Raw genomic sequence first — 25,939 nt, forward strand, 5'->3', positions numbered from 1 at the left:
CAGAGGGAAAGAAGACAGACAGAAGAGAGACACACATACAGTAATGCGAACAGACACTTAGCGAGATAAACAGACGCGTAGAGAAACGGCAGACAGATAGACGGCAGATGAAGACACACAATACAGGCACAGACAGACAGACAGACAGACAGACAGACAGACAGACAGACAGACAGACAGACAGACAGATAGATAGATAGATAGATAGATAGATAGATAGATAGATAGATAGCGTGTGGTGACTGTGTAAACTCATCACTGGGGAGGATTTTTCTCATCGAACCATTTATCTTCATTAATCCACCTGAAGTCCTGCACTATTGGGGGTGTGTGTGAGTGTGTGTGTGTGTGTGTGTGAGAGAGAGAGAGAGAGAGAGAGAGAGAGATGGCTCTAGCCTGATAAGAGGAGACACATGTACAGCGTGCTGTCAGAGGGCCACCTGCAGGCTCTCCCCCAGCTGCAGTGCATGCTGTCAACCTGTCACCATCTCCTGAACCCACACACACACACACACACGCACGCACACACACACACACACACACTCTTACAATGGTGCATTTTCCAAACCCCTAGCACAGGTCAGCTCTCTCTCAAGATGCATGCTTGGATCAAACCCCTTTAATGTCTTGTGTGCGGATGTGAGTGTGTGAACATGTAACAGAGGGAAAGTGTGTGTGTGTGTGTGTGTGTGTGTGTGTGTGTGTGTGTGTGTGTGTGTGTTTGTGTATGGTTAAAGGCAGGGAGAGAAGAAGAGAAAATGGGACAGAGTAGAGGACAGACTGAAGGTTATTTCATTTATGGATGAACAGCACGTGCTGAGCTCTAATCACCACGAATCTCTGCGCTCTGTTATTAAGTCTCACTCGCGTACAAATTGTAATGACTTTACGGAGCTTCATAAGCTCGGTGTAGAATTGATTAAAAAACAGCACAGTTCAATAAACAAATGAAGAACGGGTATGTTCCTGGATTAAAGGTGCGCTTTACATCTGGACATGTTTTGTCCTTGTTGCAACCCAGCCTTATAATCCTCATAAACATTCTGTATATATCCAAATAACCACAGAAAATGTGTCAGAGCGTCACAGTGCTGTCATTCGGCAGACATTCCTAGTGTAATGACGAGCTCCACATAACGTCTGGCCAGACTGATACGACCTTCTGCTTTAGCATCATCTCAACCCAGACTTCACGTTAAGCTTTATAATCACAGCCAGAGCCAGATGCCTTATCGAAGGAAGCATCTGAAGCCCAACGTCTCCTAGGATAGGCTCCAGGCCCCTTGTATACAGAATAAGAGCTATAGATAAATAAATGAATACAATTGAAATACAATACATAATAATGATAAAGTCAGCGAAGGCCACAAGAAGTGTGACACACCCATAATCACTTTAAAGGCTTAAAGCCACACCCACCTCACTCACTGGTTTGGTGTCTATAGGTGTGTTCCGATTGACCTGAAGTACCCTTTGAAGTGTACTTCACAGGAATCACACTTAACAGCAATGTAAAGTGTGATTCCAAACAGCAGGGACCGAACGGTGTAGGGAACAAGTGAACAACGGATCATCACTTCGGCAAAAAAGGGAATGAAAACTTTCCAATTAGTCATTGGGTCTAACCGAAGTATGAAAAAAAATGGAGCTTAAAAAAGAAGTTATAGCCTATATTTATTATTATTATTATTATTATTATTGATGTCAACATCATATTAACAGGACACAGTAATTTACATTTTAATTTAATCAAGAAATCCTTAGTAAGGATAGTAGGATAGTAATCTGTAAGGGTTTTCCGAATGGTGGAATTTTGTCGAGGGAAGTTCCCTTCACCGACGTTCCCTGTACACGGAGTAGGGAGCACTTGATGAAGTAGACTTCGGAATGGAACGCGGCTTAAATCACTATTCTGATCTTGTCCGCTGTGTCACTAGTTGCTTTCCTCTGATTGGGTAGACATGTGTCATGTGACCAGGCGTAATGCTAAATGTGTAACTCGTGCATGACTCCATACCAACAGCACAGTGCATGATGGGTATTCTGCGTCCTTTAGAGTACATTTGTGAGAACCAGCATCACTAAGCACTGTATTTACTGTACACAGCATTAAAGCCACCTGTATTTATTCAGTATTGTTGCCCGGACTGCACTGGACATGTGAAGGTGTGTGTGTGTGTGTGTGTGTGTGTGTGTGTGTGTCGTATCTGGCATTAAGACATTGGCAGAAGATCCTTTAGGTCCTGTAAGTTACACAGCGGGGCCTCAGTAGATGAATCCCACCCCTGGACCCTTGGAAGTACAAACGACTCCATTACTGCTGACTAATTAAAAATTAATTTCATTACATATAAACATGTTTATTTTAGGATTCCTGCAAGTACTCAGCAGTCTAACCAAAATTAGCACACGTCTGTTTTCTGTTTGGTTTCAGACACTTTAGCAACTAACCACGTGTTTGGTGCCATATGTTCAGTAATTCCTTAATTTGATCAGCAGAGGTCGCTCTTGTATTCTGAAAGAACATTCTGATGGGAAAAATTCATCTTTTAATAAAATGCACTGATTTTTCCACTTTTTCCCTAAATATATTTTTTTATTATCAGTAAAGACATTTGTGATTTATTACAAGGTTGGTATTAAAAAAAAAATATGTGAATAAGGAAATGTAAAAGTAGGACAAAATATTATCATCCAAATTACACTTAATGAAAACTAGGTCACACACGCATATATATATATATATATATATATATATATATATATTATAAAATAAAAAATTTGTTTTGTCTGTAATTTGGTCAGAACTCGGGCTTTCAATATCTTTACGCTTCTTTCCCAGAAACCGGTCTCAGAAAAATTTCTGTCTGTCTGTATTTATGTACAGTATGTCTGTACAGTAAGTATATCTGTCTGTATGTCTGTCTCTCTGACCGTCTGTCTGTTTGTCTGTATGTCTGTCTGTATGTCTGTCCCTAAATATTGTGAGTAGGGTTAACCCTAAACCTAACCCTAAACCTAACCATAATAGAATGAAATTAAATTCTGCACCATAAATAAAAATGAGTCTGAAAAACTGAAAACTGTCTGAAACAAAACAGAAAACAGACGTGTGCTAACTTTGGTTAGACTGCTGAGTGCTTGCAGGAATCCTAAAATAAACATATTTATATGCAATGATTTGACAGCAAGCATTACTGCTTAAGTCGACCGCTGAACGCAATTTAATAGAATTTAACTTTAACTAAACTTTTGCAGTACTTATGATATATTAGGTTAAACCTGCACTGTAAGTGAAATCAAAATGTAGAATAAAAGTGATGTTATGAACAGTTATGTGTCGGATTTAATAATCTGCTTTAAAATAATCTACTAATGCGCTACTGTCTCAATGTAAACACCAATAGATATTAATTAGAAAAGATAAAGTGAATACTATTACTGGGATTAGTTTATATTTCACTTCGGCTGAAATAACAGCGCTAAAGTGGTATAAGTGAATTTTCCGCTGTACAGAGAGACAGACAGACATGTACATGGACTTCAACTTGAAATTATAATCATATCACTGATTACATTAAAGATAATCAGATTATTTTTAACTTTAACCTTTTAATCATATTAACAATAAAGTCATACGATGTGTAAGTTGTTACTATAGAAACGAACAAGCGTATTAATATAAACCTGCGAGTGTGTGTACGGCTAGCTTGAGCTAACAACCGCCGACTGCACCTTTAACCAGATGAGCAGTTATTTTAGATCGACACCACGTCCGGTGTTTGACCTTTAAGTCATAATAAGGTTAAAGGTCGGCTCTGTATCTTGTACGCACTTATTTAAAGTTCTGTTCCTCGGTGTGAATCACGTGGGAACAACATTATATAACATAAACCTGTGATATGAATTAGAGCTGGCACTGGGCTCATGTTAGTAGTAGTAGTATGTGTGTGTGTGTGTGTGTGTGGGCCGATGAGGGGGGTTGGTGTGTGTGTGTGTGTGTGTATTGTCAGTAACACTGAGCTGCAGAAATCCCCCTGTGGAAAGTCTGACCCTGCAGTTATCTGTAGAGATAAGAGTGTGATGATGTTGTCTCGGTGTCTGCTGTTTGTGTCACATGCGCGCGGCGTCTCGTGACTTTCCCACGACTTTCAAACAATCACGGCCTCTTTCCTGATGTTTGTTTAACATGTGTGGCGGAACACTGGAACTTGGAGAATGTATATTTCTGTCTATCTGTCTGTCTATCCATCTGTCTGTGTCTGTCTATTGGTCTGCCTGTCTGTCAGTCTGTACATGTCTGTCTGTCTGAGTCTGTGTGTGTCTGTCTGTCTGTGACTCTGTGTCTTCCTTCTGTTTGTCTGTCTCCCGCCTATCTGTGTGTCTGTCTGTCTCTGTGTCTGTCTGTGTGTATGTATGCCTGTGTCTGTCTGGCTGGCTGGCGGTGTGTCCTTGTGTCTGTCTATCTGTGTATATGTCTTGCTGGCTGGTTGGCTGTGTGTCTGTCTGTCTGTCTGCCTGTCTGTCTATACGTGTGTCTGGTTGCTGGCTATGTGTCTATCTATATGTCTGTCCATGTGTCTATTTGTCTATTTGTCTGTGCGTCTGTCTGTCTGTCCATGTGTCTGTTTGGGTGTTTGTCTGACTGGTTGGCTGGCTGTGTGTCTGTCTGGCTATGTGTGTATGTCAGTGTGTGTCTGGCTGTGTGTCTGTCCATGTGTTTGTTTGAGTGTCTGTCTGTCTGGCTAGCTGTGTGTCTGTATGTCAGTCTGTCTCTCTTGGTGTGTGTCTGGCTGTGTGTCTATCTGTTAAAACTCTCTCATTGCCCTGTTGATTGCTGTATTTATGTCTGGCTAGTGTGTGTGTGTGTGTGTGTGTGTGTGTGTGTGTGTGTGTATGGATTGTGGACATTTAATAAAAACACACACTGACAGCACTCAGCCATGTCGTTCAGCAACATTGATTAACGTCTGCAGTTCTTTAAATTCTCCAGACCCGCCACTGCCCCTGACCTTAATGTCCTCCGCGCTGCGCTCAATCTATCGATGTTTAACATTCGGCGATTGTGAGAAAGCCATGCACCGAGTTATTTATGTACTTAACTCAGTCGCGGTCTGAAAGCCGCCTCTGCATGTGCCGGCTCAAAGTCTGAGCTCTGAGCGCCCTCACGACAACTTTCTGTTCCATCACTTTATACTTTAGATCTTAAATGTCACACATTCACCATTTACATCGTCACAGTGACCAAACACTTCCCCATGATGACCATGCACTCAGGTTTTGGGTTCAGTATCGGTTGGTAGTTTGTTACATGAATGTGTTCTGTGGTAACCTAGAAGCTGTAAAAGAGAGAGAGAGAGAGAGAGGGAGAGAGAGAAAGAGAGAGGAGACACTAACCTTCCTTTAGCCGGAGCTCTTTTAGGAACAGGGGATTCTGCAGAACGTTACAGCGACCCGGCTCATCCTCTCTCGTCACTAACATCAGATCTGTGTAGATGAATATCGTCACCTGAGAGGGAGAGAGAAATACATGGAAAGAAAGAGAGAGAGTGATTAGAATGATGGGGACGGAGAGAGAGAAAGACACATCAACAGACAGAAAAAAGAGAGAGATTCACATACAGAGAAACAGAGACAGACATAAAGAAAACAGAAAGAGAGACAGACAGAAAGACAGAAAGAGAGAGAGAGAGAAAGAGAGAAAGAGAGAAGAGAGACACGAGCAGAAGGAAAGATTCACAGACAGGCAGATGGAGAAACAGAGACAGAAAGACAGCCAGACAAAAAAGAAACAGAGAGACACAGATAGAGAGAGAAGAGAGACAAAAGCACAAAGAAAGATTCACAGACAGGCAGACAGAGAGACAGAGACAGAAAAAGAAAGAGAGACAGATACACAGACAGGCAAACACAAAAATAGAGACAGAGAGACAGACACGGAAAACAGAAAGAGAGACAGACAGACAGAAAAAGCAGAGAGACACAGACAGAGAAAAAGAAGAGAGACAGGCATAAAGAAAGATTAACAGAAGGGCAGACAGAGAAACAGAGACAGACAGACAGACAGACAAAGAATACAGAAAGAGGGACAGACAAAAACAGAGACACAGAGTGATAGAGACAAAAATAGAGACAGAAAGAAACAGACAAATACAGGCACACAGTCAGTGAGACAGAAACCAAGATGCAAAGGCAAATAAAAAGAGAAAGGGAGAGAAAGTTTTCAGTATCTGAACTGACAGCTTAGGGAATTAAAATGTATTTACAATTTATTAGGTGAATTAAATTAAATTAAATTAAATTGATTGATCGTGTACATGTCACACATCGTTTATTCCAGGCTCCAGGATATTGAATCATGCATCGACCACACCGTAAAATCCTGCGCTTTATCTCTCCTAAGATTATCATCTCTCTCCTGCTCATTAGTAGACCTTGTTTATTTTCACAATTAACCAAAAGAATATTTAACATTAACGATGCTCAAACTGTCAAACCCAACAGCAGTGACATGAAGATGAACCGGACGAAACGAGCCGCGCTGATGGAAAGAACTCGGTGGAAAGGAACTCCGAGCAGAATCCTGCAGGAATGTTCTGAGTGCGGGAGCGCTGGCACGACGCCGCTTCGGCCTGACGCCGCTCCGGCCTGACGCTCCTTTCAGACTCTTTTTTGGAGGACGATGCCGGAAAAGAAGGCCTCGTTAACCTTCCTGATTGTGTGCCAGTGTGGTTTTGGAGATGGGTGAAGTGTGTGCTCAAGGCCAAGCTTTGATAGTGAGTTCAGTAATTATTGGAACCCTTTATGAAAATAATTTTAAAAAGTAAAAAGTAGTGAAGGATTTATGTGTTGGTCGAACAAGAAGGAATGCTCAGCACTTCTCATGTTTATATAATATTTTTATATTTTATATGCAGGTTCAGTTGCTGTTTTACTGCTTCATGATCTTCATGTTTTTTTCCACATCCATGTGCGTCTCTTCCGGGTTTGGAGGTTGGATGGTGTTGGATTTGTCTACTGCAGCCATTTTTCAATAGATTTACCGCACACACTTCCTTATCTTGTTAAAATCTCCATCCTTTTGAATGAAATTTTAAAAAGACATTTTTTTTCTTATTCACGATTTTCTTTTAGATTATTATCAAAGATGAAGACAAACATAAAAAAGTAATAAAAATGCATGCGATTGAAATGTTTCGCATTGAGGATCCTAGAGATTAGATGTTTTCAGGAAGTGTCTAATTAAGGTTTCATTCATTCAGTAGCAAGAACGTTATGCTAATCAGGGTCATGAGGATGGATTTACATTAATTGTTCACAATTACAAAAGTTTTATTATGTCTTTTTACATTTTGTACCCCCCACTTAGACACACATCACACTCCCTGTGAAGTTAGGCGTACACGTTAGCAGTTTCACATCCTGTGTCAAAGCAATAGTCAAATGTGTACACACACAAACTCACCCACACACACATAATGTATCACACTAAACAGCCCACCTTTGCACTGCACAAAGCAGAGGTGGGCGCTTTTTACTTACTGTAAAAATAATAACCGGCTCGGTTATTAAACGGCTCGAGAAGTACGGAATTTTTCACAAAATTAAATATTTCGGTCTTCCAGTACGTCATCGCTGTAATTAGCATGCTTTGGCCCGATAGCTTATAAACTGTAACGACATGCACAGCTTTCTTTGCATGTTGCGTTCTTGCTGTGTTGTGGTTTTAAAGCTGAGACAAGTTGTTGTGGTTTGTGTGTGCAAGAGAAAAAAAAAGGCAGGGGTGTCTTAGTGTATATGTGTTTGCGTGTTTGTGTGTGTGTGTGTGTGCAAAAGTGGACAGAAGTGATGCTCGGAGGCTTAGTGATATAAAAAGGGAAATTCCAACTTAATTTCAGCTAAACCTTAAACACTTCTGCTGGTGTTACCTTAATGCACTTTTTTAAAATAAATAAATTCATTTATTTATTTATTAGTTCATAACATTATTATTCTTTATTAGACTTTGAGCTGAAAAAATTAGTTTGAATACCAAAATGAAGCGATGTTGGAAAACAAATAAAGAGATATAAATGTATATTAAATAAATATAAAACATGCAGAACCACTTGAGGAACATCTCATAGGCCTGTGTGTGTGTGTGGGCGTGGCTTAACTTTATAATGTGAACTGATTGACATGATTGAAATCCGATAAAAGGCTGGCACATTAATGCAATTTTTTTTTTTTCATATTTCATCAGTCATTTCAGTAGTAATATAGTAATATATACTTAGCTTAGATTTTCTAGATTTGTTTATTTTAATATTTTAATTAACACTGTTAAATGTATTAATAAGGAAATTGTTGGGGGGGAACTATTTAAAAATTCCCATCTCAAGTCATAGCATTCATACCATTCTATCAATAAAACATTCAACAATTAAATCTAAATATTTTTAAATAAGTGAATCAAATGTGTCTTATACAGTAATTAATTAAAAATTTTTGAAAATGATATTACTTTTGTACAGCATGTTAATCGCAGAACTTTGTGTAAACACATTATCAAAAATTCTATTCATTTAAATCACAAGACAAGTGATCTAGATCCTTTTTATTTAATAAAATTATTTACATTTTGTTTTTTTATTAAAAAACTATTTTATTTGAAGCAAATGATTGTTTAGCCTTAAACACTAAAAATATACTAATGCAAATTAAACAGTATCACGTCAAAAATATGATATACATTATATTTTTTTATTATATTATATTATATTATATTATATTATATTATATTATATTATATTATATTATATTATATTATAGGTTTTGGAATGACAGTGTATTATGATACAAAGTTTTTTATGATTTTTCTATCCTTTGTTTTATTTTTGTTTTTGGACACGATTTGTGATTTTTTTTAATTAATTTATTTATTATAATTTTAAAATCACTGTTCTTTTTAAAATAAAGATCAACAAAATGACCAAAGCATTAGTCCCGAGGTTGAGAGGAATTCTAAACTGCACCTGAAGCTACGACTGTGCGGTAAAAACGTCACACTCGGAAGAAAAGAGCAACCATTTAAAGGGGGTAAAAGTAATTTGTAAGGCGATATTATATATTGCTGGCTTAAAGCAAAAAAAAAAATGTTTCCCGACGATAGGTAGCTAACTAGATGACCTTCCCCTCCCCCACCCCCCTCAGCACTGTGACCCGAACACGCGGCGTAGCTTTCCAAGTTATAGCAATGACTTAGCATCGCTGAGGACAAAACTCTCATTAATAAAAACAAACAAAGCAAAAAATACAGAGAGTAAACAGAACGGCTGCGGAACGGCAGAGCTGAACGGGAGAAGAGAAGCGAGGTCGAGATAACGCTTACTCAGATGTCACTTCCGATTAATGTTAGTAAGAAAAGTGCTGAGTCACTAATATTAGCATGAATCATATCTTGCTATGTCTTAGTGACCACACCGAGCAGGATGCGACCTTCACCTCATTTTCTTTTCCTGCTATCAGTTAGATGACATTAAGGTATCTGCCCCGCTGTTTTGCCATTTCCTGGTTACTGTTAACATGAGACCCGGGAACCAGAGGAGACAATGCGGGGCAGGAAGTGAGTGAAATCTGTGCTGCTCAGAGATACAATAAGATATATAGTAGACTTTGGGGAATTTCTGATTATTAAATTCCAGAACGGTATCTTTTTTGGGAGGGTTTAGCGACAACGACTGCTATAAAAAATTATGTATTTGTAGATTTTATCTTGTTTGTTGTTGATGTTAGGTGAATATGTAATTGAAGAAAAGCTCCATGGATTAGCCTTAGGCCAGTTTTATTTAAAGAAATACTGAAATGTATGCAAAAGGATAGGATTCTGCCTACTTATTGGGACCATGGGGGCAGGGGTAGCTTCATGGTAGCGGTGCTGGGCTACTGATTAGAAGGTCCCCAGTTTGAGTCCCGACACTGCTATATTTGTACCCTGGAGCAAAGCTCCTTCGCCCTCAACTCCTCAAATATGATTGACCCTGTAAGAAACTGCCACTGAAACAGTGGATACCTCTCCGGGCACATTGGGGTGTTTTCATCACCCCAATGTGCCCAAAGGCACATGGGCAGGCCCTTACCCTAAGTTTGAACTGACAGAAAACATCAGGTCCAGGCTGATCTTAGTTTAAAACTAAGTCAGAATTATCCATCCAACCACCTATCAATGGTCTACACCGCTTATCTAGTGTAGAGTCGCAGCAGAGGTAGACCACAAGACAGGGTACACTATGGAATTTGGGAATGTCAATCAATCAAGTACCTTGGACTTTGGAGGATTTACACAAGCACGGAGAGAACATGCAAATCTGGAAACAGAAATGAGATTCAAACTACCATCCCTGGAGGTGGGAGGTGGCAGGGCAAATCACTAAGCCACCATACTTCTGAAGGTAGAATTGAAGCCAGTAAACTCAAGAGAGTGGAAAAGGAGTGTAACCACTACAATGTTGTTGGGTCCGACTAACAAGTCACCACATCAGACTATCTGATCCACACACCTTTTACTCGGCAGGGGTTTTCTAATGGACACACATTGTGCAATATGATTTCTACCAAGGACATCCACAGAACGAGTACGTCTTCATCCCTATAGTAGAAATCCTTCTTTATATGAAATTACATATTTTTATTTCAGGTCTTAACGCTACAAATAGAAGACTAAAAAGAATCAGACATAACCTTACTCACTATCTTTTTTCTTTGGGCTCGTCTAAAGAACAATCACTGCACTAAGGGAGGAAATCATCTCTGCATGGAACAACATCATTTCTGATGCATTAAGAAGGGTTAATTATTGTTGTTTTCAATTTGATCATTTGCCCCAGTTTATACTTTTGAATAAATTTCTGATTATGGATTAGCAAGAATCATGTGCCATGCTGTGTTTATTTCATAGGAAGCGCTTGCCTCTGCTAGGAGGTTACAGCAAGGTAACATAACTATTTAATGTATTGCAACTTTTAATTGTTTTAAATAATTAAATTATGAACGAAGGATGGAAGGATAGAACTTTTTAGATTTCTCTGGGGTAGTGCAGCAGTACGCATCATCCTCCACACGCTCCCTCTCGGCTCGCCTCCTCGTATCATGAGGCGGAATAAAAACATCCTGGCAGGTTCCCCCTTCACAGCTGATGAAATTTGCTCTTTGACACCACTTTTTAAATACGCCACACACATTCTCTCTCTCTCTCGCTCTCTTTCTCTCACGCACACACACGTGCTCCTTGTTATGTCCTACCTTGATGGAGAGGTGTTTACTCTCATGCAGGATCATCGTCTCGGTGATCAAGAGCATTCTGGTCGGGCTGCACAGGTCAAGTGGCTACAGAGACAAAGAAAACATCGCTAAACAATGATCTAGGATGCAAGATACAAATGAAAGAAATGCTGCAATGCTGCAATGGCACTCACACACACTAGTTCCATACTAAAAACCAGGAGAAGCTGCGCTGTATGTGGGATTGAACCGAACTGCAAATCTGCTCTAGTGTACTTCAGCGAGCGTTCATGCAACCCCCACAGAACAACGTGCGCTGGTGGGACGAGCGGTCTGGAAAAGCAGCTCTTACCACGCTAGGCTCGAAGTACCTAAAGATGTGAACACGCTGAAAGAGTGTGATGATGTAAAAGTGTTTTTTTTTTTTTTTTTTGTAAAAGTGTACACCACATCCTCCTTCTGGAAGTCTTCTAATGCACTCTAGAGCTAGCGGTGTGCACAGGAAGCTAGCTGGAGGGACGTTTCTAAAGACCCCACACTCTTGCGGTTTGGTCTTGCGCGCGCACAGGAAATCGCCCGCTCACTGCTAAAAAAAAACGCTGACCAGTGCTGAGGAATGAGTTAACGACTTAAAAGTAAGAGTTGAGTTAAAGTTTCGAAAAGAGTTTTGGGGTTAATTGTGTTAAAGGGAATTGGATTGTGCTAATCTCTGGCTAATTTGCTAATAATTAAATGAAAATGAGATTTACATTTCTGAGAGTAAACCACAGGCTGGGATCAATCAGAAAGTCATTAAGCGTCCAATTAAAATATGTTTAATACTTTAACCCAGAGACCCTTTTAGAAGTAAACAAGAAAATCGATAGACCACTTTAAATTTACATATTTACTTATTTAAATGTACAATTCAAACTGAGACTTGGGTTTGTTCCTGTGAACTTTCAGCAAGTGGAACCCCTGATCGCTGAAAATCCACAAATAACTTGTCGCTGGGAGTTACTGCCACATCCCCTGTACAGTCCTGACCTCGCTCTAAGCCATTTCCATATTAAAGGAGTTCCTGGGAGGCCAGCGTTTCATAAAATGTTAACATTTAAGAATCAGTGTTGTAGAGAATTAACCACAGCTGAAAATGTGTTACTGTATAAGATGCGGCGCTAAAAGATAAAAATCTTGCCTTGTAATTGATTTTTTTTAAAGATTATTGATATGCACTTTAACACTGCATCCTGGGACAGAGGGAAACTGACCGCGGCTGATTAACGCACTGGCATAAAAATAATATAGTGTGTTAAAAAATGAAATACATAATTCATTTTAATACAACCTTTAATTGTCATTTCATTGTGTAACAGCATGCATAATGATCCACTTAAGCTCCGGACTCACTACGGTTATGAGAAATAACAAACTTCACTTTACTTTTACATGCATTAATTACTCGATACACTATTAATTACAGATTAAACCCAACAGCAAGTGAAGTACCTGCACGAAGATGGGGAATATGAGAACTTTGGGTGCCACCTTGACGTAGGCCCCGTAGTTGGCGTGAGATCTGACAATGGTGCAGTTCTGGTAGTTGGCGAAGTTGGAGCTGGGCTGGTAGCTCGTGGCACTTGATTTGGATTTGTTGCCTGAACGGCGCAGGAAGCTGGTTCTGCTTCCCAGGCTGGGCGCGGCATGGGGCTGGGGCGTGCTGGCATTTCCTGGGGGTGAGTACATCCATCCAGCTGAAGTGGCACATTGAGGAACATCAGTGTACTGGTCATGGCTATAGCTATTCTAATGACAATATATGGAACTAATATGGCAATTGTATCTTTTAATTCATTCACAATGCATTTTTCATGTATATTGTATTGGGAAATGGCAGATTATATACCGTATATGTGACCCGCTCTTATCACAACAGGTAGAAAGTCACATTTTGAATGATTTAAGATGAGCATATTTGCAGATTCCTGGTTCAATAAGCTCCATTCTGATATGAGGTTTATTTAAGAATCATGTCCGCCAGTGCAAGGTGGTTAAAAAAAAATCTTTTTTAGAAATCCTATTTTTGGAATATTTAAATGAGGATTCTGTGACGTAGTAAAAAAGAAGGAACGCTTAGACTCATCGTGACACCAGGATTTCCCAACAACATAGAATTATTGCTTTATGCGCATAATATGTCTGAAGTTCTGTCTAATTTATTCACAGGATTGACAGAGTATTTACAATTTTTCAGCCACATGCCTTGTGCATCTGTTACCAACGTACCAAGGTGATTAGCATGTTCCAGATAGAACAAAGAGAATTAGTCATATGGAGACTCGGAGACAGTCGGAAACGAAAGCACATTAGCGCGTTCCTATTAGGCGAAAGGATTTCAGCAGGCTATAGGAAGTGTTACCATATAAGGAATGTGGAAGCGCAGCGAGTGAGGTGTTTTATATGTACTGTCTATTTGACATAGAACAAAAAGATATGTGAGAGATAGAGGAGTGGGAAAGTTGACGGAATATCCGAAAACTTTACAGTGATTTTATAGCAACCACAAAAAAGCAATATAACAATTCTTTTGAAGAATCAGTAATCAGATTTTTTACGAAATTGACAATTTCATGTTTTTGCACTCTGTTGGCCATCAATAATACTTGATATGGCAGTTTAAAAATTATATGCATACTGTATATACAATAATAATAATAATAATAATACTTACCCAAAGAACTAGGATTGTCTCCATATACTTGTGTCAGGATCTTGAGAGAGATCAGATCAGTGACGTCAGACATGATTCAATACTTTTAAAGAAATTGATCAATGATTGTAACAGCTCTTGATAAGGCTTGGTAAAGTGAACAGCAGGAGCATATGTGATGTCCTAGATTTCTTTCAGATCACATATCCATACAATAATTGCATACGAACTGTAACTTCGGCGCCGTCCCCATTGCGTCCCTGCATATTAGCTCTCCGCTGGCTTCAGGTTAGCACACAAGCACATATGATTTGACACATTCGGGACTTGGATCACGCCAGACTTCAACTCCATGACTCAATCATGAGTCACTTTAATGGCCTCTTTGAATGACACCATTGTTAGGCATGAAGGTGATTTTCTCCTTCAACCTCACTGTCTCTTAATGTCAATGTGTGATGTGAATGACGTTGTTTCCATCTTTCGTTCAAAAATGAATTTGGGGTCAAAAGTTTGGAAAACCAATCAAACCCATAATCCCTTAAGCGAGCAGATTTCTGTTTTTTTCTTTATTGCGGTGGAAATCTTTTTCGACTCTCTTGTGGCTTCCCAAAACAAAATGGATTCCGATTGTGGTGGGTTTTTATTGTTCAATTTTCCCAGTACAACAGCACATTCCTGTAGCTTGTGATTCATAGGCAGTATTGTTTGATGCCATGAGAACACTATCAGATTTCTTCTAACAATAGAACAAATGATCTGTTCTGTCATCTGGAATCAATAATGCTTAGCTAGCTCTTTGTAAGTACAATGTAAGTGCATATTGTGCAAATAAATTTGGGAAATTTCAGTGTTTGTGCTCGTCTGCTGGTTGCCGTCCGCCACAGCAGACCATCCGAACTTAGCATAGGTTTTTGCACGCCGGATACCCTTCCTGGCGCAACCCTTTCATTTTATCTGGGCTTGGGACTGGCACTGCATCCAGTGACTGGGGTTGGGAATTGGGTGGAAATTGAACCCGGGTTTTCCACTTGGCAGACAAAAAACCTACCCCTGAACCAACAATGTCCTTATTTGTGCTCGTCTGTAATTAACAGAAATTTCTGCTCTCAAATCCTTTGATGCTTTTACAGTAATGTCATAACAAATTGAACAATCCAAAGATCACCGCACTGCCATTACTAATGCCAATGAAATGAAATAGAACGTATGACCGTAGGATTGGTTTTATTTCGTTTTACCATCTCCTGATTCCAGGTTCAAACCTCCTGAGACACACAACAAGATCATCTCACGGTATAACCAGATTCTGACTCTGTGTAAGCTGTCTCTCAACAAACCTGAACGTTATGGGTCCCTCAGGGCGCCATGGGAAGGAAACAAAGGCTATAAACCTGGCCGCGTGCGTCTCCTGTTAGCAGGCGCGTGTTCTTGTTAAATCGGATTGTATGGAGGTCAACATTTCAAGGCTTGTGCGTCAATTGTTTGGCATTTTATGCCCTCCTGACCTCACTGATCACCTCCTTAAACCCAATCACACACACACACCTAACAACACAAACACAGTGGCACTACAAGTCGACTTTCCATTCAATGATTAATTATAGCTATTACACTAACTGAGCAAAATAAATTTAATAAATAAGCTTATTGCATAGAAGATTTTTCCCCCTGTTATTATACTGCATTAATGCTTTTGTTACACTGCTGATCATTCTCTGAGGTGTATTAGTGTTAAGAATTCGGTTGTAGGATTTGGGATCTGTACTCATAACCTTCTGGCCAGTAATACACAATCATAACCACTAAAAACCAGAAAAGCTATACTATAGACAACCTGTTGTACAGTACCTGGCCTCCTGGGTTAACAGGTGAGAGGATGATGTAATTGTCCCCGTTAGACGCTTTGACTCGTGTCCCTCTGAGAGTCTGAGTGTGTGTCCTGCTGCTTGCTTTGCCCTCCTCTCTCCTGTCACCCCATGGCACCCCGGTGCTCCCAACACCTCCACCCCTCGCCCCCTCCGAGTCGTTGAGTAGTATCCTGTGACGGAGGTGCGCGGGCAGAGGGGGCACAGGTGGCGTTTTCTCCGTACGCTTCGGTCTGGGAGGAGAGACGGGAGACTCATAGCTGGGGGTCTTGTACGAATGATGGATCAGACCCTCGTTGCTGGATTTCACGGAGGGTCCGGAGCGCCACACCACCACCTTGATTTCACGAGTGCTGCTTCTGCACAGAGATAAAGGTAGTAAACGCTATTATACCACGGCACTGTGAGCGGAGTCTCCGCTCTGATTAGTCATAAGATGCAAGTGTGTGCCAACTGTTTGTGACATCAGTATCTGAGATCAGTAAATGGCTGCTGCACTTCCAGTAATAGATAATTAGATGCTGTGCACAAGCCTCTAATTTATAGTTTCGATTTCAGAGCCAGGATTAGTGAAGGTCTTTATCTGTTCAGCTTGTACAGTATGAGAAGAATCATCAGTTTCAACGTGCTGAGCTAGAATCCTGTTTGTTGGTGGCACCCATGCGCTAACGTGGGAATTTAAATGTTTGCAGAAATGACTACCGTCGACAGCTGCTGTTTGTGCCACAAAAGTTTTATAGCCCTTTATTAAAGTTTATGTCGATGATCGCGGTGCATTCGTACACGGTGTGCTGACCCTTGTGGAAAGGATTTTTTGTTTAGTTCGATTTATTTACTGGATTGTTTGTTTTTTGTTCCCTGTGCGTTCATATAAATTTTGCAGTTTGAAGACCAGGTTTATACATTTCTTTATTGCTGTACACGAATAATTGTTGAATAAATGGATGATTTTTTAAGTAAGGTCTGTATATTCTGCTGTATTTTTATTATTTCTTGTTCTGGTGGTGGATCAGATAACCAGCCTCCCATGTTCATTTTATTTTAGTTGTGGAGTTACAACACATATAATTGTCCACATGGTGAATAAGTGAAAGGAGTCTCCAGTATCAGTCATTTTGTAATAGAAAAAGGTAAGTTTTGTGGAGTCTTTGCAGTTTTGCAGTTAAAGAATGATAATAACTAGCTGTGAGCCATAACATAAAATCCATTAACATTAAAACCACCTAGGTTTTGGGCTCCCCTTCGTGCCCCCTACTTGTGGCTCTGGCCTCTCTGGTGTCTGTCACCAGGATGTTGCCAGCTTCATGGATCAGATTTGTTCATCACTGGGTGCTCAACCAGATTGCATGCTGGGGAGTATTGGTGGGCTTGAGCTCTTTGCCTGGTGGGCCCAGAGCGGCTTGGGCTCTGGTGCATTGGGTGTTCTGGTGCCTTTCGATTATTTTGCAGGGCATGGGTGAACCTTGGGTGCACATGATCCTATCAACAACTATACTGCTGTATAGTTAGTGATCAGTGTTGTCAGCCCTTTTGTAGTCCAACTAAAGACTGTGGAGGCCAATAGTGATCATTGGAGGCCAATAATGAGGGGGGAACTTTGTGCACACAGACCCCATAGTGGTTATCAAGGCGACAGTGCTAACCACTAAACCGCCATGTGTGTTGTTCAATTGAAGGAAAATAAGTGTATGAGAGCAAACTGCACCACACATCCCTATTGTTGATTATTTCTCTATAACAGCACACATCCAAGTGATTTATTCTTTTATTTTCGTCTTATAATTTCATTTCTCATGGTTCCTTTTATCTGTTTCAGAACCTAAAAAAGAACATAGGGAGAACAAGCAAGCAAAAAGAAGTGACCCATAGAGTTTGACGATGATCCGAAACGGCTCTTGCCCCAATCCACTGGTGAACCTGCTCCGTATGTATATTTGCGTTTTGGATCCTTAAGCATGATTGACAGCTGGGATAATCTCGTCTGAGAATCAGAATAAAGCACAGGTAAAAACTTTATTTTTTCCGTCCGTACTGACGTCGACAGTGCTGCAGGGATAAAGAAGATAAACCACTCAATCACACAGTAATATTACACCGCTGTAACCGTGTACTGAATTATAGAGCATTGTGTGGCTCGAAATCTGCTTTAGTTCTGCACTAATGAATCTTCATCGCACACCAAAATAGACGGCGGTGCGCGAGCTCGATATTAAACACACACAAGTTCTGGAAATATTTCATTTGTGTTGATATTGCAACGGCACTTTCCCCGTCTTTCCACATTTCTGGTTGTCATCATAAAGTTTATTAAATAACTGACACAAACTCGAACAATTATTCAAAAGCTGTGTTCAAACTCGATCAAAAAAAGTAAGAGTAAATATTAATATCCATGCATACAAGTGTATAATGAACTCTATACTGAAAATACACTTACTCAAAAAAAGGGTAGGAACAAGGGAACAAGTTGCAGCTTTTAATTTTACAATTTTTAGAACGGGTTAAATTTTTTAATACACTTTTAAAACGGGTTAAGGTCAAATTGGGTAAAATTTCTCTGACTTTAGGGAAGTTAATATACAGACATGGTTCAGACAAAAAGTGTGCAAATTGCTACTGTAGATGTCCACAGAATGGCTACGCTACTCGTTATTCTCAGCTGGCTAGCTCGTTATTTATGCTACGTTATGAACTGTAATTGCTTTTTGGCTAGCATGTTGCTAACACTACTTTCTATTGTCAGCTGGATAGTTTGATTCAAGCACTACTCTCTATTATCTTCTAGCTAGCATGTTTCTAAGCTACTCGCTATTGTCCACCAGCTGGCTCATTTCCTACGCTAGTCGCTATCAGCCCCTGACTTGCTCGTTGCTTTTAAAGTTTGAATTTGACTGTTAACTGTAAAGAATAAATTTTTTCCCAGATTTTTCCCCCTAATCTAGTCGTGTCCAATTCTTTCCCGTCACTAGGGGGCTCCACATTAAGGTTACTACTACCACTCAGTCGGGAGGCCTGAAGACTGTCACATGTTTCCTCCGAACCATGTGATGCCAGCCGAGCGGATCTTGCTCACACGCCGTTGGAGGCGGAGTAACACACTCGGAGGACAGCGCTATCCGTTCCTTCCGTTAGCATGACCTCACAGACGCCACTGATTGGCTGTAGAGCTGTGATTAATGTGGGAGCACTAAGTAGCTCTCATCCCTCCCCTCTGAGAGAGCTAGACCTCCGGCTGCGAGAGGTTACAGCAGCACCCGGGAATCGAACTATTTTTAACGTCTTGAGATAGAAAATGAAGTCATATTATATGATTATCATAGCATCAAATTGCAAATTCCTGTATAAACAGCACCACAAAGGCAGCACACAACAAATGAAAGCTAATTTAAAGGGACTTTTAACAGCCACCAAAGACTTATCAGTCTCTTCGATGTTTGGGTTAAATACCATAAAAAAATTATAGCATTTAGTTAGTAACCCAGTAACCCAGTATAAGGATCTATCCAATAATGGAAACTTTAAAGCACTTCTGTAAGTCGCTTCGGATAAGAGCATCTGCCAAATACCTAAATGTAAATGTAAAGTCAATTTGACTACTTTCCAAAGCATGTTCAAGTCAATCCAGGACTCTCGTTAACCAAATTTGTTCAATATCCTAACCCAAGGGCCCTTTAGGTATGCATAGAAAAATCCATAGACCACGTCTGCATCTATTTAAAATGTAAATCCTTCTAAAACTTATTTTATTAAAAAAGGGGCGTTCAGGTCAAACCGGGACTTGTGATGAAATTCCTGGTGAATGAAGGCGTAACTTGTCATGAACTTGTGGAAATAAGAGACGGATCCCCATGTCTGTGGGACAGGTACACGCAGTCATTCACCAACATCACTTGTACATTACAGGAACCCGGCTGGGATTTATTGCCACAGCGCCCCCGTACAGTCCTGACATCTCTCCGAGCAATTTCCACATGTTTGGATCATTAAAGGAGTTCCTGGGAGGCCAGTGTTTTGGACAGAACTCAGACTTGAGTTATCTTCCGAGTGGAATTATCTGCTGTTCGAACGAGATACACGTTTGAAAGGTGTGAGCTGTAGTACCTGATGGCATGGGCGAGATCTGCACACTTCCACTGCTCCACAGATTGACCATTCAACTGCAGCACAGTATCCAGCTGTCTGAGGCCAGCCAGATCTGCAGGACCACCTGAACACACACACACACACACACACATTTACAAATTCTAGAGGTCTATCTATCACTACGCACCCACACATTTTCTTTAAACCAATGCATTGTAGACATATAGACTCCGGAGCAGCATGAGTCAGTTAAACTGTGTGTGTGTGTGTGTGTGTGTGTGTGTGTGTGAAGCGAGGTCCTTGCCTGGATCGACAGCTTGGACTCGTACGGGTGAGTCAGAGCAGATGGTGAACCCATAGCCGTCCTTTCCTCGAAGGATGGTCACCTAGACCACACACACACACACACACACACACACACATACACACACATTATTAATATGCAGTACTGCCACCTCTTGGATATCTGAGGGTTTGACACCTCAGTACCCAACTAATAACAGTGGGATCAACTGTAAAACACACATTGACTCACACATACGCCCTCAAACAACACACACACACACTTAAGTCACCAAAACTATTGCAAAAATATTGCAAACACAATGCACAATGTACACACAATACACTGAGCTGCAGGCTTAAGCTTCTGTTGCATAAGTCATAATCATATGCCTCCCACACACACACACACACACACACACACACACACACAAAAGAAAGGAGTGGGACAGGGAAAAAGTAATATAAAGAATGTCGAGGCTTGCGTTCATTCTTTATTTGTTTGTCTCGTACTTATACACTATAGAATATTAAAGAACTGTAATTTATAAAAAAGAAATTAATATGTGTCCTAAAAAAGTCCTTTTTTTGGCATGTGAAATATCATCTGCAGTATCACTTAATACTACGGTCCCTCACATTGCTCACTCTGTCTCACGACTTGCTTTCAGCTAGGAAGTTCTCCCACACCACCCCACTTCTCCGCTCCCTGCACTGGCCTCCCGCAGCTGCCCACATCAAATCACACCACTGATGTTTAGCCTACGAAGCTAAAAACGTCCCAGCACCCACACACGGGACCTCTCAGCTCTAATCACACCCCGCACCGCACCGCACCACGTCCCCTCCCTTCCCTTCCTCCAGAACTGCTCGGCTGCTCCCAACATCTCTCAGAGATCGAGGAGGTCACGCATCTAGACTGTTCTCTGTCCGGACTCCTGGGTAGGGGAATAAAGATCTGTCTCTAGATGTCCGAACAGCGACAGAGTCCCTGGGAATCTCTAAGCAATGACTAAAGACCTGTCTGTTTCTTGGGTATTTGGGTTAACAACCCCAACACCCCCCATCCCCCCCCCCCAAAAAAAACTTTTTAAACAGTGTTTAAGTGATGGTACTTAGAGATAAGAGTAACATTTTGAAAATTGCTTGGAACTTATATGCAAAAGCAAACAAAAGACAATAAACACAAATCAAGTGAGGATTTACTTTGGATTTTTTTGTGGTTTGCTTGTACAATTTTGAGTTTTGCAATAAAACATTTCATAACATACAGTAAGGCCATTATGTTGTTGGAGATTCGATGGACGTACGGTTAGGGTTTAGGGGTTCGGGTTAATAATGTGGTTAATGTTAGAGTCAGGGTTAGGGGGTAGGGTAAAGAGTTACCATTTAGGTATTAAAGTTAGGGTTCAAGATTAGGGTTAGAGGTTAAGGGTAGAAATAGGGATTTATGATAATTTTCCGGAGAAACAGCACATCCTGGAAGGTTTTCCTCTCCTTACAGAACATTTATACTATAAACTGAAATATTACCCCCTGGGGTCAGGGTTACTGTAGATGACTGAGGTCAAGGGTTTAAAGTTATGGATGTTAGGGGATAGGGGTTAGAGGTTAGAGTCAGGGAATTTAAGTTTGGGTTTAGGGTTAGGGTTAGATAACTCAGGTTAGAGGTTTAAAGGTTGGTGGTTTGGGTAAAGAGTTGGGGTAGGGATTATACACTAGGGGCAAGTGTTTGAGAATAGAGGTTAGGGGTAGGGTCAGGGGTTAGGGGATTTATGTTATGGGGTTAAGTGTAGGGTGAGGGGCTTAAGGTTAGTGATTAAGGGTAGCATTAGGGGATTAAGGTTAGGGGTTAAGTGTAGGATGAAGGGCTTGAGGTTAGGGGTTAGAATGCGGTTAGAGGATTGAGGTTAGGGGTTAAGTGTAAGGTAAGGGGCTTAAGGTTACGAGTTAAGGGTAGAATTAGGGGATGGGGTTAGAGGATTGATGTTAGGGGTCAGGGTTACTTCTGGGAAGTTTGTTGCATTCAGAATCAAGTTACACACGAACATAAGTGGATTTCCTTGGCTCGCTGTTTAGATGATTACAATTACAAGTCCAAACTATTTCTTTTGAGTTTTGCAACTAAGTTTATATTAGGTAGTTGAGGTTAGAGGTTAGAGGGATGAGGTTAAGGGTTTGGATTAGTGTTAGGGATTAGAGGCTGGGAGTTAGAGGTAAGGGTTAGAGCTAGAGGTTAGGAACTAGGGTATGTGGGTTAGGGGTTAAAAATTGAGCTACACACACACTTGAGTACGTCCTTCCCTTGCTGTTGAGGTGATTAGAATCACCAGTTGTGTATTTCACACCTCTAGTAGAAATCGATAACTTCACACAACTCCAGTGAAGGAGCAGAAAGTTCCACATGTAATACGATGCGTAAATTTATTTGTAGATGCGTCATCACACTGCATCATGCTGGTGCGTTAACAAATATTGCAATATTTATATGTAATATCAAACTATGAAAATACTTCTTTCTTCTTTTTTTTTTTACTTTTTCCATTTAGTGCATTACTGGATAGAGACGGGGAAATATCTGACCCAGAAAATATGGTACACAGTAAGAGAGAGAGAGAGAGAGAGAGTCAGGAAGACGAGAGATTTGCATGGAAATCTGATGAGGAAATGCGCACACTCTCACACACACACACACACACACATATATATATATATATATATATTCAAATAATGTCATTATGAGTGCCAAAACTAACAGTCTGCCTCAATACAAGTGAATCATTTCCAGCTGATCTGCTGAGCTGGGACATTGTTCTACACCACGGCAGAAAGGCGAGCTGTTATGTAAGGAATAAAAACAAAGTGTGCGTGCTCTGCAAGCGTAATATTAACTGATTTTATAATGACAGTGCTTGTCATTGTCTGGATCCTGATTGGTCAGGAGGGGGTAATATTTCAGTTTATAGTATAAATGTTCTGTAAGGAGAGGAAAACACTCCAGGATCTTCTGTTTCTCCGGAAAATTATCACCTTCCGGGTGTCAGCAGTAACTCAGCTTTATTACACCGCTGTGTTTTCGATTGTTTTCCTATAACAGCGATGTTTTATTGACGATATTACACCAATATACAGTATCGTGCATACGACAGGCACGTGTGCGGAGAAGTAGTGTGTTGGAGCGACAGTTTAGAGGGTCCACAGTTTAGAGAGTGTGTGCATGTGGCTGTTCTCAAGACGAAGCTACAGTTCGAGATTAGTCTGACAGATCGGATGACGGGAAGAAAGAAAAGGACGAAACAAAGACGCAGGAACAGTTGGAGACAGGCGTAGAAAGGTTAGAGAAATGTCAGGAGGACATCAGAGGAATAGTAACGGAGAAAGAATTAATAAGAGGAGGAAGGGATTAAAGAGGGAGACAAAGACGGTCTCTAGTGATGCGCGAGAAGTAGACGGAGGAAACTGAACATGGATCAGACATAAACCTCGCACTCCAATATACACACACAACCTGGGGAAGTGGATTATTTTCTTACTCTGAGACGTATTCCTCTGATATCTTGTTGTTCTTTATTGAACAGTGACATTTACTTTTTATTCATAGTTGCATAATAACGTTCCGCAGCATCCGAGAGGCAAGACCGTTCAGGACCGTTGCAAATCTTCATCATATACCTGTTTTATTACTATATAAATAATAAAGATTCAAATAAAAAGCATGTATTGATTTACTTGTACCGCCGTCAGAGTTCAAACCTGCTGACCAATCAGGATCGAGCGTTCAGTTGTGCTGAGTTATGAGAGCACGGAGTAAGTGAAAAAATAAATAAATAAAAAAGTAGTGTGTTTTCAATGATGAGGCAAGCGTAGTACAGTTTTCGCTTCACTGAGTGAACACACACACACACACACACACACACAGAGCCAGGTTCACTCATGCCTGATGCTCAGATTAAGGCCAGTGGAGATGAGAGTCATGGTGAACATACAGTACTCCTCACACACACATGGTGCGAGTGTCACGGTGTGTGAAAGCATGTCCATGAGTGTGTTATAGCGCACGGGTTAAATCGTGCATTAACTCGGTGTGGTTGTACGATCGATAAGTGTGAGTGTGTTCATGTGTGTCAATCTGTTCGCTTGCTTTCTCATGTTTCTGCATAAATAATTCATGGTTTAAAAAATTCCACATCCTTCATTTCCTCTCGCTTTCTCTATCTATCTGTCTTTTTTTTATTGATCTTTTGGTCTGTTCATCTCACAGCACACACTCATGGACAATTTCTTTAATTCGCGGGAATCTACCATGAAGACGATGCATGAGATGTAAGAAGACACGTTGTTATACGAAAAGAATCAACGCCAACTTGGTGTGATGTCATATGCCATATCACGATGCTTTATTTATTATTGAACGTCACGTTACATGATTAATGGTGTATAGTTGTGGAGAGTCCATAAGACAAGTTAGTTCCTGTTCTCATTTAAGTAATATCCGTGATAAATCGACATTCCTGCACTTATTTCTCTATCTATCTATCTATCTATCTATCTATCTATCTATCTTTTCTCCTATTAGTGTAAAACTAGAACGCTTACGGTTGTGTAGACTTTACAGGAACCCATTTAGGTTCAGTTCTGACCACGCTCCAAGCCATTTCCACACGTTTGGTTCATTAAAGGAGTTCCTGGGAGGCCAGTGTTTCAGGCATGAGACAACTTTCTACCTTGATGGTGTCCAAGCACTAGTGGAACGCGGGGGTAAGTGCATTAGTGTAGCAGGAGATTATAGAGAGAAATGAAGGAAGTGTTTACTCTCATAACTAATATTTGAGTCAAGCCGGGGCTTTTAATTGTGCAGGACAAACGCCCCTCGAGTATTACAAATGACACATTTTCTTTCTTTGAAAGCAACCTTTTATCTGTTTATCTGAAGCTTCCCCTTGAATGAGCTGTTACTATAGAAACTATGACGTATTAGAACAAACGTGATAATGTTACTGATTTTCAGGGTATTCAGTCAGAATCTGTCTGTCTGTCTGTCTGTCTGTCTGTTTCTCTTGTACACTCTGTGCCTCTTAGATCTTCGCATATTTCATCTCAACTGATCAACTGTGACAAATTATTTCTCAGACACTCGCTGTCTCCTTATCTGATTATAAATCTCACTAAATCAATCTATCTATCTATCTATCTATCTATCTATCTATCTATTAATCTATCTATCTTTGTCGTCTGTCTGTCTCTCTCTCTCTCTATCTCTTGCTGTCTCTTATCCTAATAAGTATGTCTGTTTTACTTGTTTATCTGTCTATCGGCAATATCTTAATCTAAATATGTTTGTCATTTTGTTAATTTCTCTGTCTCTGTCTCCCTGTCTCTTATCTAAATCCAAGTCTGTTTGTTTGTCCTTCTGTCCATTTCATCTGACTGATCTGTTTGTCTTTCGCACTTTCTCTCTGTCTTATCTCATGCATACTGTATTTTGTCTGTCTGTCTGCCTGTCTGATCGTCTGTCTGTCTGTCTGTTTGTCGGTCTTACTGGTTTTTGGGTTTCTCTTTCCCAGCTCTAAAGCTTTTATATTCAGAATGTCCTGTTTCACTGGAAACTTTGCGTAACTACTGTATCTATCTGTGTATCCTTGTCTGTCTGTCCATCTAAATAGCCGTCTCTGATATAACTCTGCATTCCTGTCTTTCTGTCTGTATGACTCTCCATTAGTCTCACTATCTGTCTGGTTTGTTTGTTTTTTTGCTCTCT

At 40.5% G+C, this 25,939-nt stretch overlaps 1 protein-coding gene across 3 annotated transcripts in view; it reads right to left on the reverse strand.

Moving 5' to 3' along the window:
• Nucleotides 1-25,939, reverse strand: part of rgs3a (regulator of G protein signaling 3a) — a 158,880-nt gene that overhangs the window by 106,541 nt on the left and 26,400 nt on the right. For 2 of the 3 annotated variants that reach the window (XM_053485628.1, XM_053485626.1), the window contains 7 exons: nt 20,204-20,285; nt 19,918-20,023; nt 15,800-16,175; nt 13,970-14,009; nt 12,748-12,992; nt 11,281-11,364; nt 5,398-5,509 (listed from right to left, as the gene is read on the reverse strand). In XM_053485628.1, coding sequence (XP_053341603.1) covers nt 5,398-5,509; nt 11,281-11,364; nt 12,748-12,992; nt 13,970-14,009; nt 15,800-16,175; nt 19,918-20,023; nt 20,204-20,285 — 1,045 coding nt within the window. Of the gene's footprint in view, nt 1-5,397; nt 5,510-11,280; nt 11,365-11,453; nt 11,644-12,747; nt 12,993-13,969; nt 14,010-15,799; nt 16,176-19,917; nt 20,024-20,203; nt 20,286-25,939 lie in introns of those variants that run through there. The other variant, XM_053485629.1, reaches the window with a different exon arrangement.

Source organism: Clarias gariepinus, chromosome 24 (genome assembly GCF_024256425.1).
Source record: "Clarias gariepinus isolate MV-2021 ecotype Netherlands chromosome 24, CGAR_prim_01v2, whole genome shotgun sequence".
Classification (NCBI taxonomy): Eukaryota; Metazoa; Chordata; class Actinopteri; order Siluriformes; family Clariidae; genus Clarias; species Clarias gariepinus.